At 34.9% G+C, this 12,517-nt stretch overlaps 1 protein-coding gene across 5 annotated transcripts in view; it reads left to right on the top strand.

The window, feature by feature from the left end:
* LOC129247168 (sodium/potassium-transporting ATPase subunit beta-2) overlaps positions 1-12,517 on the top strand; it is a 173,136-nt gene that overhangs the window by 116,035 nt on the left and 44,584 nt on the right. For all 5 annotated transcript variants that reach the window (XM_054886153.1, XM_054886152.1, XM_054886154.1 and 2 more), the window contains exon 4: positions 10,017-10,136. In XM_054886153.1, coding sequence (XP_054742128.1) covers positions 10,017-10,136 — 120 coding nt within the window. The remainder of the gene's footprint in view (positions 1-10,016; positions 10,137-12,517) is intronic.

Here is a 12,517-nt window from a genome sequence, read left to right as displayed (position 1 = left end):
TGTTTTATTTAGTATAAAAACTATTCAAAAACAAAATTAGATTATTGGTTTCGCGCCACCTTGTATGATTAAGGCCATCACCGTACTTGGCAAAAGAGATTTGGTCCAGAAAAGTTTGTATATTTTAACCCATATTTACTTAGCAATTGAATAGGACGACGCGAAGTAGGAGGCAGATCGAGCTTGCCGAAGGCGATTCGTGGCGCCATGAAGTTACAAAAGCTGAAATGAAAATAAAAGTTTTGAAGATAAATTAAAGTTTGCATCTAAAAAAAATCACTGGAAATTAATTTATGGTAGAAAGAGCTCTGTACTTTTATGTTTATGTCAACAATTAAATAAAAAGTAATTTGCTGTACGAAAATTGCACCACACAAAATTTAATTAACGCTTCCGCGCTCGCGTTCGTAAAGATAAGAAAAGATGCGCCTGAAGATATGCATTGCAAATGCTTACATTCATAAGAATGTCACTCACTTTTCATACGTCTTTTATATTACATTTTCTGTTAGGCAAGCAAAGATGCAATATCAGTTTTCTGAGAAAGAGTTTACAGGTTTTGATACAACAATAATTTCATATGAGTTTGCTCAGTCAAATGATATATGGTACGTAAACAGCAGTTAAGATTCGCTCGAAATACCGTATTAAAAAAATGTGTTTACATAATTATGTTAGCAGTTGTTAGCGCGTTGTCTATTTTAACATTTAATGCAAAAACTAACATTTTGGTTTTTTATTAGCGCAAAGGCAGGAAAAGTAATGTCTCTTCCACGGATATATTGAAAGTGATGAGGTTTATTGCACAAGAGAAATTACGTCAAGCGAAAGTAAAATATATTTATTTTTTTACTTATTCATGAAGTACAAAGTAAGATTTTAGTTTTTTAGAAGTACGTCAACTTATGCATTATATAAATTGAGTATGAGTACAGGAAGAAACAGGAAAGTGTAAAGGCTCGATATCCTATATATATAAAGGGTGATTTTTTAAAAGCTATATGAAAGTTTTTCAAAAAAACACACGTAAAATTCAGAAAAATGCATGAAATTTTTATTTAAATCGATAGTACAGTCCATATAATTTAATGTTTGAAGAATATTTCATGCTAATGTTGACCGCAACTGCGCTTCAAATGGTCCATCCGCTTAGTCCAATTTTGGCATACACTTTCCAATGTTTCGGCCGGTATCTCACATATAAATGCTTTAATGTTGTCTTCCAATGCGTTAATTGAAGCAGGCTTGTCTGAATAGACATGAGCTTTAACATAGCCCGACAAAAAATAATCTAAAAGCGCTATATCGCACGATCTGGGTGGCCAATTGACAGGTCCCGAACGTGAAACAAAATGTTCACCGGACTCGCTTCTCAACAAGTCCATTGTTACGCGTGCTGTGTGGCATGTGGCACCGTCTTGCTGAAACCACATGTCATGCAAGTCAAGCTCTTGCATTCTGGGCAAAAAACAGTTGGATATCATTTCACGGTAGCGCTCACCATTCACAGTTACGTTCCGATTCGCAGCATATTTGAAGAAGTACGGTCCAATGATACCTCCAGCCCATAAACCGCACCAAACTGTGACCTTTTCTGGATACATTAGTAGCTCTTGCAATTCTTCTGGCTGATCTTCACTCCAAAATCGACAATTCTGCTTATTTACGTACCCATTGATCCAAAAATGAGCTTTGTCGCTGAACACAATTTTTCGATAAAAAAGTGGATCTTAAACTTTCTTAATAGAACACGCATTTTTATAATAAAATTCAATGATTTGCAACCGTTGTTCGTTTGTAAGACGATTTATGGTTAAATTATAGACCAAACTGAAGATGTTTGACAGTGAAACAAAACACGAAACGTGCGTCAGCTGTTTAAACGAACTGTTTAAAAAGATAATAGCTAAAAAATTACCCTTATAATTGACGCGCACAAATGTAGGGACCTACAGTTTCAAGCCGACTGCGAACGGCAGATATTTTTATGAGGGCCTTTAGAAAAAACTTTTTCTTAATTTTGGTGTCTAACCGAGATTCGAACCTACGTTCTCTCTGTGAATTCCGAATGGTAGTCAAGCCCCGACCCATTCGGCTACGGCGGCCGCCTATAATCAGACAAAATATTTATACATTTGTGTCTTGTAGTTGGTCTGTCTAGTCCAGCGCTTATTGACTCAGGTAATGGATTTCAGACTCTGATGATGTTGACGAAAAATATCCTAGAAGAGGTTAAGGTATTGTATTTTGGCACAACTGGATTATGGAATCGCCATGACCTTACTGATATCAGCCTCTCAAATGAATAAGTAAGTGTCTTCCGAATTAAGACTTTTTATATGAAAATACAACTCCTGGCAGGAAAATAATTTTCCGGCTCATAAACAGGAATATTCTATGGGTTCAACTGACATAATGTAGCTTATACTCTTAGTTTTTGCAGTTTGTCATACACATTGCTAACCACCCTATTTATGTGATAACTCCATGTAAATTTAGAGTCAAGAATGAATCCTAATTTTTTTGCGTGTGTGAATAAATTTTGATAAACCCACTAAATTGCTCTACACTCTGTTGCTCTACACTTAATTTACATGTAAACACTCCATGAAAATTCGCCGATTAATTTTTTTTTGGAAACAAATGTGTAAAAACAAACAAACAAGCAGACAGGGTTTCGTTTTTCAGAGTTCAAACGCCCATGAAAGCCAATTTAATTTTTTTGTAAGCTTCAATGCAATTCGAATCGACTGTTACGTTACATTAAATAAAGTAGAATTTATTTCAAGGTCAAAAATGCGTGATTTTAACACTTTCTTATTCAAGTGTTTTTTTATACACCTTTGCTTCTTTTTCAACAGATATAACGTCGATTCTTTTTAAACAGATATTAAGCGAAATCAGCGCATATTGAGCTCTTCAAGCGTTCTATTATTTCATTCATCCTCATCAAGGGTCGCTTAATAACATATATTTTAAATTTGACCTAAAACCAACCATATTCTTTTCGAAATATCTCGACTATAGTGCGTACTAGTGAGCATTTTTAGCCTGTGTTCATTTAAATAACATTCTTGCATATTCTGAATTTGAACTAGAACGGAACATAAACACAATTTTTCGAAATATCTCAATCCGAGTCTCAACTAACTGGACAATTTACTGGAAAAACTTTTTATATTCTGAATGTGAGGTGAATTGACCCATAATTTTGATTTTTGAAGTCCACCTGAATAATAATATTTTCAATAAAAAAAGTAGCATATAACCTTCTCAGATTATTCTATCTATCAGAGGAATCTCGTCGAATTCGGCTTATCCGCTCCGGAGATTAGCGTATACAGTTTTTGAGAATGGAGTTGCTATACTTAGGATTCTATACCATATACGTATTTACGTATTTATTTCTTCGATAATATTTTCAAAGTACACACTCGTCGGTTCTACAGGTTTATTATGTACTTGATTTTTTTAACAAAAGTCACGTATACGCTCTGTCACCATCTGCCTGTGTTATTAGAAATTGATCTTTTTACTGTTTTAAATATCCCAACCCAATATTCTAGTATATTAAATACATATGGAAACCTAATTACATTTCTTATATTAAAAGCTTTATTATATTAAATGTATTTGCTTACAATCAGTGGGAGGTATTTAATTACCTACTATCATGTAATTATGCATCAGGTGTTGTAACTTTTAACTAAATCAGATTTATGTGGGCATAATTAGTGTTGTAGGGTAATTAAGATTTACAGCACCACTCGAAACAGAAATGTGTAAGAGAGGTACGCATATAAAATAAACTGCAAGAAGATAGTAGCAGGAAATAAGTAACGCGAGAAATAACTTAAAATGCGCTACGTATATCTTTTTCTATCTTTCGGTCAAATAAATTAAAGTAAAAATAAATTACAATAAATAAAAAAAGGAAAAACCCCATAAAATGATGTATTTACAATAAAATGAATTCAACTAACATTAAAATAAAAATAATTAGAAAACAAATAAAAATTAAAAAAATACAAAAAAACACAGACAAAAAAACACTAAAATAAAAAATGGAAAAAAAAACATAAAATAGTATAAAATAAAATTTAGTCAAATAAAAAATAATAATAAGAAAAAAATGTACATTAAAGAATTAAAAAAAAAGAAATATTAAGAAATATTGTAAATCAAATGTTACAAAATAAGAGTAAATAAAAATATAACAATGTTAAATTAAATTATTATTATTTTTTTATTATTAACGCATCATAAAGTATAAACGGAATAGCGTTTAGAAATTACATTTAGTACAACTAAGTAAAGATACTAAAGAGCAATTTTTATTGAACATATATGTTAAAAGCAGGAAAAACTAAGATGCCTCAATATTTATAAATTCATTATGAATGTAAAAAATATTTAAGATACAACTGCTACCAGGTGTCCATCTGGTCTAAAATTGTGTTATGCTTGCCCCACCGACGATGAGTATTTGGAGCAAAGCCAATGCTTCAGCGTTGACATGTGTACTTAGACGTTGTCTGTGAGCCATGGCACACTTTTTTGCCATGTCAGTGACGAGCAGCATACCAAGATCACGATATAGGTCGAGATTTCTCACATAGTATGGAGCATTGACGATATTGCGCAACACTTTATTTTGGAATCGTTGGATAATAGTCACGCAAGATTCGTTAGACTGGCTTGTATATTTTTTTTTTCAGGCCGAATACAATGTGCACCGATTTTGATTTATTAAGTTTGATATACCATTTTTTGGCCCATGTTGCAATCGAATTCACCGCTGATTGCAATTTCGTAGTTGAGGTCTTGATTAATTTTCCAACTGCTAGGATAGCCGAGTTATCTGCAAAGCTTGCGTTAACGTGTTGCTCGTGGATCGGTAAGTAATGCGTATACAAGAGGTATAGGAGAGAGCCTAGGATGCTTCTTTGAGGTACCCCTGCGCTTGCTTTATGTAATAAAGAATAGGAGTTGTCAAATCTGACACGAAAGTATCTGCCATCAAGGTAGGAAGAAAGGATTTTGCAATAATTCTTTGAAAAAATTCCTCGATTTATAGTTTATAGAGGTAACCAGTATGCCAAACTTTGTCAAACTCCTGCGAGACATCAAGGAACACGGCTGCGCAAACTTTATTTTCCTCTATGGCACACTCAATGGTTCTAACAACCCAGTGAACTGGGTCGATAGAATGATTTTTGCGAAAGCCAAATTGGTGTGTTGGAATAACTCTCTTGTTTTTCATAATCGGCAACATTCGAGACAGTGAAATTGAAGTAAAGAAATGAATAACAACACCAGCTGGCAAGACTTAAAGCGGAGGTTTTTATAATAGTTTTTCCTTTGAAAATTTCATATAAAAAACCAAACTCTGTAATAAAAATTTGAATATAATGATGACGAATTAAGACTCATATCTATAAATTGTGCGACGACAGAAATTTTGTAACGATTTTTATACTTACTAAAATTCAATTAATTTACTCCTAAAAAACTTATTCAAATGGAAAAATTGCCCACAATTCGGAATGAAAAGTGGTGAGCAATGCGAGCATTTGAAGCATGTTTTAAAATTGAAATTATGAGTGATTTTTTGTTTGTTGTTGCAGCATAAACATTCCTCATACATGTACGGGGTATGCTGCTGGTGTGCCAGTCCTTGGCCGGATACAAATCCGGGTCGCTCCGGTAACGGAGAACTGTCCGTCTGAGCTTAATTTTGCTGTTGTTGTTGCAGTAGTTCACTAGACCCTGCCAGTGAAGTGTAATCACCGATTATCATTGTCTAATGATTGGCTTAGGAAGCGTGCTGTTGCAACAGGGTGGGCCCAGAGGTAGAGGGGTGTTAGGTCAGTGGGTCAGAGGACATGTAAATTGAGTCCGCTGGGATTCATAATAATGTCTATTGGGCAATTTTTGGCAAACTATAATGTCTAACGGCCGCCGTAGCCGAATAAGTTGGTGCGTGATTACCATTCGGAATTCACAGATAAAACGTTGGTTCGAATCTCGGTGAAACCAAAATTAATAAAAATATTTTTCTAATAGCGGTCGCCCCTCGGCAGGCAATGGCAAACCTCCGAGTGTATTTCTGCCATGAAAAAGCTCCTCATAAAAATATCTGCCGTTCGGAGTTGGCTTGAAACTGTAGGTCCCTCCATTAGTGGAACAACATCAAGACGCACATCACAATTAGGAGGAGGAGCTCGGCCAAACACTCAAAAAGGGTGTACGCGCCAATTATATATATATATATATTATATAATGTCTTTATTAATGAAACTTGGTGGAGATGTTAGTGAGGTGTTAAGGAACACTCTTTATAACGCCAAATTATTCTGGAAATAATAATTTTGTAATTATTTGCCTTCAAAATGCCCTCGGGAACTTCACTATAATTTGGCACATTACACTATATATTTTTTTACACTTTACTAAAATTCACTAAATATACACTCATACGCGTGTTTTTACTTATTTTTATCCTTATATTCGAATTATTTTCATTAAAATTAAATGCAAATGCATTTGTCCATACAATCATTTTACAATTTTAAACGCGAATAAGAAGAAGATTGAAATGACAACAATATGGTGTTGCCGGATGCCTGCAAATGAAAACAAAAATATGAACAAAAATGAAGTATTTCAGTTTACTGTTAATGATGGGGATGGGGATTATTGTGCCTACTTCTTACACACACGCATATGACGTTTTAATTTTGAGTTCAATGGTTTTAACACGGAAAGGAGTTCTACCCAAAAATACTGTGGATTGCGTAGCCGGAGTTGGGCTGATGGGAGTTATTTTTTTTGAAGCGCGGCCGAAGGCCACCCATGCGAAAAGGAGTTCTACGCAAAAATATTGACTGTCTGTTTATACAGTGTCCGGTCCTGTAGTTGTAGTTGTGTTTGGTTCTTGATCTCGTCGGTGTAGTCGTTGAGATGTCTCCTGATTCACCTGGAAGGTGGTTCAGGCTCTAGCAAATATCTACCCCGGTGATCTCTACAGTAGCATCCAAGTAGAAACTGCTTTCTGAGTATTTTATTGTGCTCCTTGACTGGGAGCGTGGAAACCTCGTTGTGAAGGTGTGCAATGTGGGACATCAGGAAACATCCCATGGCTGTCTTGATAGCAGTATTTGAAAGGTCTATAGATTGCTTTTTACGGCTGGCGAGGGCATTAAATTTGAATTAAGGGAGAGGGTTGCGCTACGCCAATCATACGATTTCGATGTTGCTTTGTGTTTCGTTCCTTCTTTTGAGAACAAAAATGTGTCACTTGGACTACACAAGTCAAAGTTATTACTCCGTTGAAGAGAGTCGTCACAATTTAGTTACCGCACACCATTGTAATGTAACTAACATCGTCTTTTAGAAATTTTTGTTTAATTTCTATAGCACTAAAGTTGCTTTCTAGCCAACTGCGTTCTAGTGAAGAGTCATGCAAGAATGTGCAAAAAACTTTTCTTAAAGATCCATATATCTTAAGACATGCCAAAAAATTGCAGATGCAAATTTTTTTGCAAATACAAATTTGTTTTTTGTCGTCCTTCCCTTTCGTTTGTTTGTACTATTTTGATAGCAAAAGCTTAATCTGCATCCAATTATTGATTTTTTGAATATTCCAACATATTCTCGCATGCAAGCCAGGGTTGAAGTCAATTTTATTTATTTCTTTTATGTATAGCCAGGCGCCTCCTGCCATGTTCCAAATCCACAATATGTTGAATATTTTTTTCGTCTTATTTCCCCCGCTGCCGAAATTTTAGCTTGAATTTTTGTAATTTTAATTTAATTTATTTTAGCTGAGTAAGCATTTGGTGGTGGTGGTGCGTGCTCCTTTCAATTTAATCGCCAGCAACTTCAGCTGGTCGTTTTTTTTTTTTGCTGCTCTTACTGCGGCACCATTTGCGTGCACATGTTGTCTTACAAAGTTTGAATGTGTATATCGAATTTTTATTAGGTTCCTAAACGTAAAAATGTGGTGATTGAAATGCGCGCGTGGGCACAGCTGTAGTATATTTATAAGTGACTTTAATTGCAGGAATGAAAAATTTTATGGGTTTTCTGTAATTTATTGCTGCCTAGTAATTGACTTTGCTTTAATCATATAAATTGCTGCTTAAAATGTGTCATCTGCTTGTAGATGTTGCAATTTCTCTATGCGAGGGTAGGGCGTATACGTAACTTGAATGCCGCCTTTAAATTACACTGTGTGACAGTGAAAATATACTTCCTGCGAGATATATGTATATCACATTGTAGGTCTAGTTAAATAGAAAAAACTGCATATTCGAAATTTTGAATTGACGTTCAAAATATTGACTTAGGGCCGAAAAACTAGTTTTTTATAGGTTGATGCATATAAACTTACTTTATCTTTCCCTTATCTCTTTGTTTTGTAAACCATTCCAAATGAGATTTAGCTGCTTATAAGGGTAAATAAAGTGTTACTTTATCTCAAGGAATGTCCGAGCAAGGCGGTAAAACATAAGGAACATTTTAAATTTTTCTAAATTTTTTCATTTCAACACTGTTTTAAACGACTACATTGTTTATATTAGGATTATATTACAATAGTATATTTAATATTAAATGGGAATAGAATGCTTTCAATCTCGTTTTCGAGGAACTATATATTATAAAAGTGACGAGGAACTATATATTATAAATTACTGACGCGAACAATTGACAGGAAAAATCCATAGTAAAAAAATGTTTTGAATTGTTCTCCCTTTTGTGCTGAATATATATGGTGATAAAATAAAAATATCAAATGTTTTCGCGAGTTTTTGTTAAATTTTATCATAAGGTTTTTTTTTTTTGTTTTATTTTTTATTGATTGCATTACGATGAAGTGCCTAGCAAATGGCGAAAGAACAGAAAATATCTGAGCGTAGCATCCGCCACATACTGAAAAATGATCTCACAGTTAAGCCTCACAAGACCCAAAAGGAATATGATCTCACCCCAAAGCAGCAAAAAGTCAGGCTTGAGAGAGCGAAAGAGTTGCTTCGTTTGACCGAAAGCGATCAATTTCCGAACATCGTGTTTTCTGACGAGAAAATTTTTCAAACTGAGCACTTCTAAGCCGCCGAAAATTCATACGAAAATTCGGCTCATGGATTGGCGGGAGCCAGGAGGCAGCACCCGCCACAGGTAATGGTTTGGCCCCAAGTAACCGCAGATGGGCGCGCTCTAATCGTTTTCATCGGCCTGGTGTCAAGATAAATGCGAAATATTATCGGGAAAGTATTCTGGAGTTTGCTTTGAACCTTCGGGATGACAAACATTTCGGTGGCAGTCCATGGACGTTTCAACAGAACTCCACACCGTCTCACAAAACTTAAGTGAACCAAGAAAGGCTAAAAAACAACGCTCCGTACCTTATAACGTCCACACAATGGCTCTCAAATTCATCAGACGCGAATCCGATGGATTATTCTTCTAGGCCATTTTGGAGAGCAAGGCTCGAACTAAAAGATTCCCAAGCCTCGAGGCGCTGAAAAACGCCATTGTCTGCGAGTGGGCCAAAATACCACCAAGTCACATTCGGGCAGCTTGCGATTCGTTTCCGCACCGTCTCAAGGCCATAATCAAGGCAAAAGGTGGTCGTATTGAGCAAAAGTAAATTGATTCTTAATTTTGTATTATTTTCAAACATTTTTTACTTTGAATTGAATAAAAGTAATTTTCCGAACTAAAGTTATGGCCTTTTTAATTGGTTATACTTCGAGCCCCGGACTCTGTAAATACAAAAAAATGAATTTGAGTGGTGGAAATCTGTATCTTGGCCTTTATGCGCTCCACTGCTTGTCTGCTTGCATACTGCAGCTGTTTAGTTTAGAAGTAACAAATATGATTGACGTACGAAGTAATTTGTAAAGCTTATATATCTTCCAAAAGGGTGATTATTTTTGCGCCACCTTGTATTAACATTTTATAAGTCGAGTTCAGACAATTTATTATATCCATTTAAATTTTCTACTTTTTAGGTCTTGGTTTTCGACCAATGCCCCCAGAGGCAAATGTTGAGAGTACTTTAATCTGGTATGAGAAATCGAAACCCGAAAACTACAAATACTGGGTCGATGAAACTGCTGCATTCCTTCACTGTAAGTATAATTTTCTAGCATTTTATTTTAAATAAATTTTAAATGTGGTTTTTGTTATACGTGCAGTGTTTAGGATTCATAGTTTATGTGAATGTCTTAGATCTAGAAAGATTTTTTAACTGCTTTTTTTGTAGTTATATTTAAAATGTACAATATATCAATCGGAATCCAATACTTCATAAGTGAATTATATTTTCAATAAACACCCGTTAATAAAAAATAATATATGCATATGTGATCACAAGGAATAACCCCGCAACTCTAACTATGTCGAAAGGGAGATATTACTCGTACAAGTAAGATCTTAAGGGGTTAGGGGTAGTCAGAGGCCCGAAAAAATGATGATTTTCACGAATTTTTTTTGCTACTTAATTAATTTATTTAACAAAAATAAAAACATAGCATAAAAACATCATGTTTTAACTTGACTTCACCAAAATTTCAAAAAAAAAAATTAATAATTGCAAAAGTTATCGCTGTTTGTGTGAAGCCCGTTTCTCCAGAGGTCCCTTGCGGTGAACATCACAAGTCCTTGCAGATTCATCTAAAACCAATCGGACAAGAAAAATTAGTTTTATTAATAGATAATCTTGTGCCTGATCGAAGCTTTTTTTTTCAAAATGAACAAAATGGCGGCCTCAGAAAATTTTTTCCAGATTTTAGAGCAAAAAAACCAACAGTTAATTGTTAAAAAAAAATCGAAATTTTTGAAAAAAAAAAAATCCTTCGATCAGGCACAAGTTTTTTATGTTTTTCAAAAGCTGTATAAATTTTATTGAAATCTACGTAGCGGTTTTTAAGTTACAGTGTTCACCAGTTTGAAAAACATAGTTTTGAGAAAAACGCATTTAAAGTTTTGCTATCGGCTCCGGAGCGGCCGAGCGCCCTTTGTTAATTGTTGAATAACTTGAAAAGTATTTGTCGGATTCACTTCAAATTTTTACACAATATTTTTAAAACATTATACTTCAAGAAAATGCAAAAAACAAAAAATCAATTTTTTGAAAATTCTGACTACCCCTAACCCCTTAATGTTCCATACTGTGGGCAAAAAGTAAGGTGAACTTGGTTGTAAAATGAAAAATCCTTTTTTATTCTTGTAAATCAATTTCATCCCCTTCAAAATAATCCCCTCTCGATGAAATACACTTATGCCAACGATTTTTCCAATCCCCGAAACATGCCAAATGTCCATTTCCGGTATAGCCATCAGCACCTTCTTCGATTCAGCTTTTATCTTCTCAATCGACTCGAAACGCGTTCCCCGGAGTGGTCTCTTAAGTTTTGGGAATAGCCAAAAGTCACACGGAGCCAAATCAGGCGAATACGGTGGTTGCGGAACGATATGCGTGGAATTTTTGGCGAAATGGTCACGAAGAACGAGTGCAGTGTGAGACGGTGCATTATGGTGATGCAAAAACCAAGAATTGTTGGCCCATAAAAACTGTCATCATGACCTTTATTTTTGAACGACTTTGACGTGCTCTTTTCGGTCTGGCCTTGCCTTTAGCACGATATTCGTTTGATTGGTCGGTTGTTTAAGGGTCGTAAGCATAAATCCAAGTCTCATCTCCCGTAATGATACATTTGAGCTTGTCCTGATAGTCTGAAAGCATTGTTTCACACACATCAACGCGACGACTTTTTTCCAAGAAATTGAGAGTTTTCGGTACCAAACGAGATTTGACTTTTCGTAGGCCCAAATGGTCTTTCAAAATGGTTTTCACAGATCCTTCTGATATATCGATTATATCAGTAAGGTCTTTAACAGTCAACCGACTATTTTTGAGCACTAACTCCTTCACTTTATTGACGTGTTGGTCATGTGTTGCTCAATCAAATCAGACATTGTAAAAATCGAAAAATGCACTCTTGGTCGTTTGGTAAACACAAGCGTAAATATATTACTGATAATGACATTCACATGAAAGTTGGCCCAGATGTTATTAACAGTGCTGCCAACTCATGAAAAAAATAACTAGAACGAAATTTTAATCCCGCGAAGTTTGACAAATAAATTCACCTTACTTTTTGCCCACAGTAGTATACCATACGGCATCAGAAATTGATATACTTGTGTTTCGTTTCAGCGGTTAGCGAAAAATTAAGGGGTTAGGGGTACTCAGAGGTCCGAAAAAATGATGATTTCAATAATTTTTTTTTGCTAGCGAATTGCTTTATTTTACAAAAATAAAAGCATAGCATTAATAAGTCATGTTTCGATTTGACTTGAGCCAAATTAAGAAAAAAATTAATAATTGTAAAAGTTATTGCTGTTTTGGTGGATCCCGTTTCTGCAGAAGTTCCTTGCGGTAATCATCACAAGTCCTTGGAGATTCATCTAAAATCAATCGGAAAAGAGAAATTTGTTTTATTAATAA

The sequence above is a fragment of the Anastrepha obliqua genome, chromosome 5 (assembly GCF_027943255.1).
Source record: "Anastrepha obliqua isolate idAnaObli1 chromosome 5, idAnaObli1_1.0, whole genome shotgun sequence".
Taxonomy (NCBI): domain Eukaryota; kingdom Metazoa; phylum Arthropoda; class Insecta; order Diptera; family Tephritidae; genus Anastrepha; species Anastrepha obliqua.
This window is presented reverse-complemented; position numbering and strand designations above follow the sequence as displayed.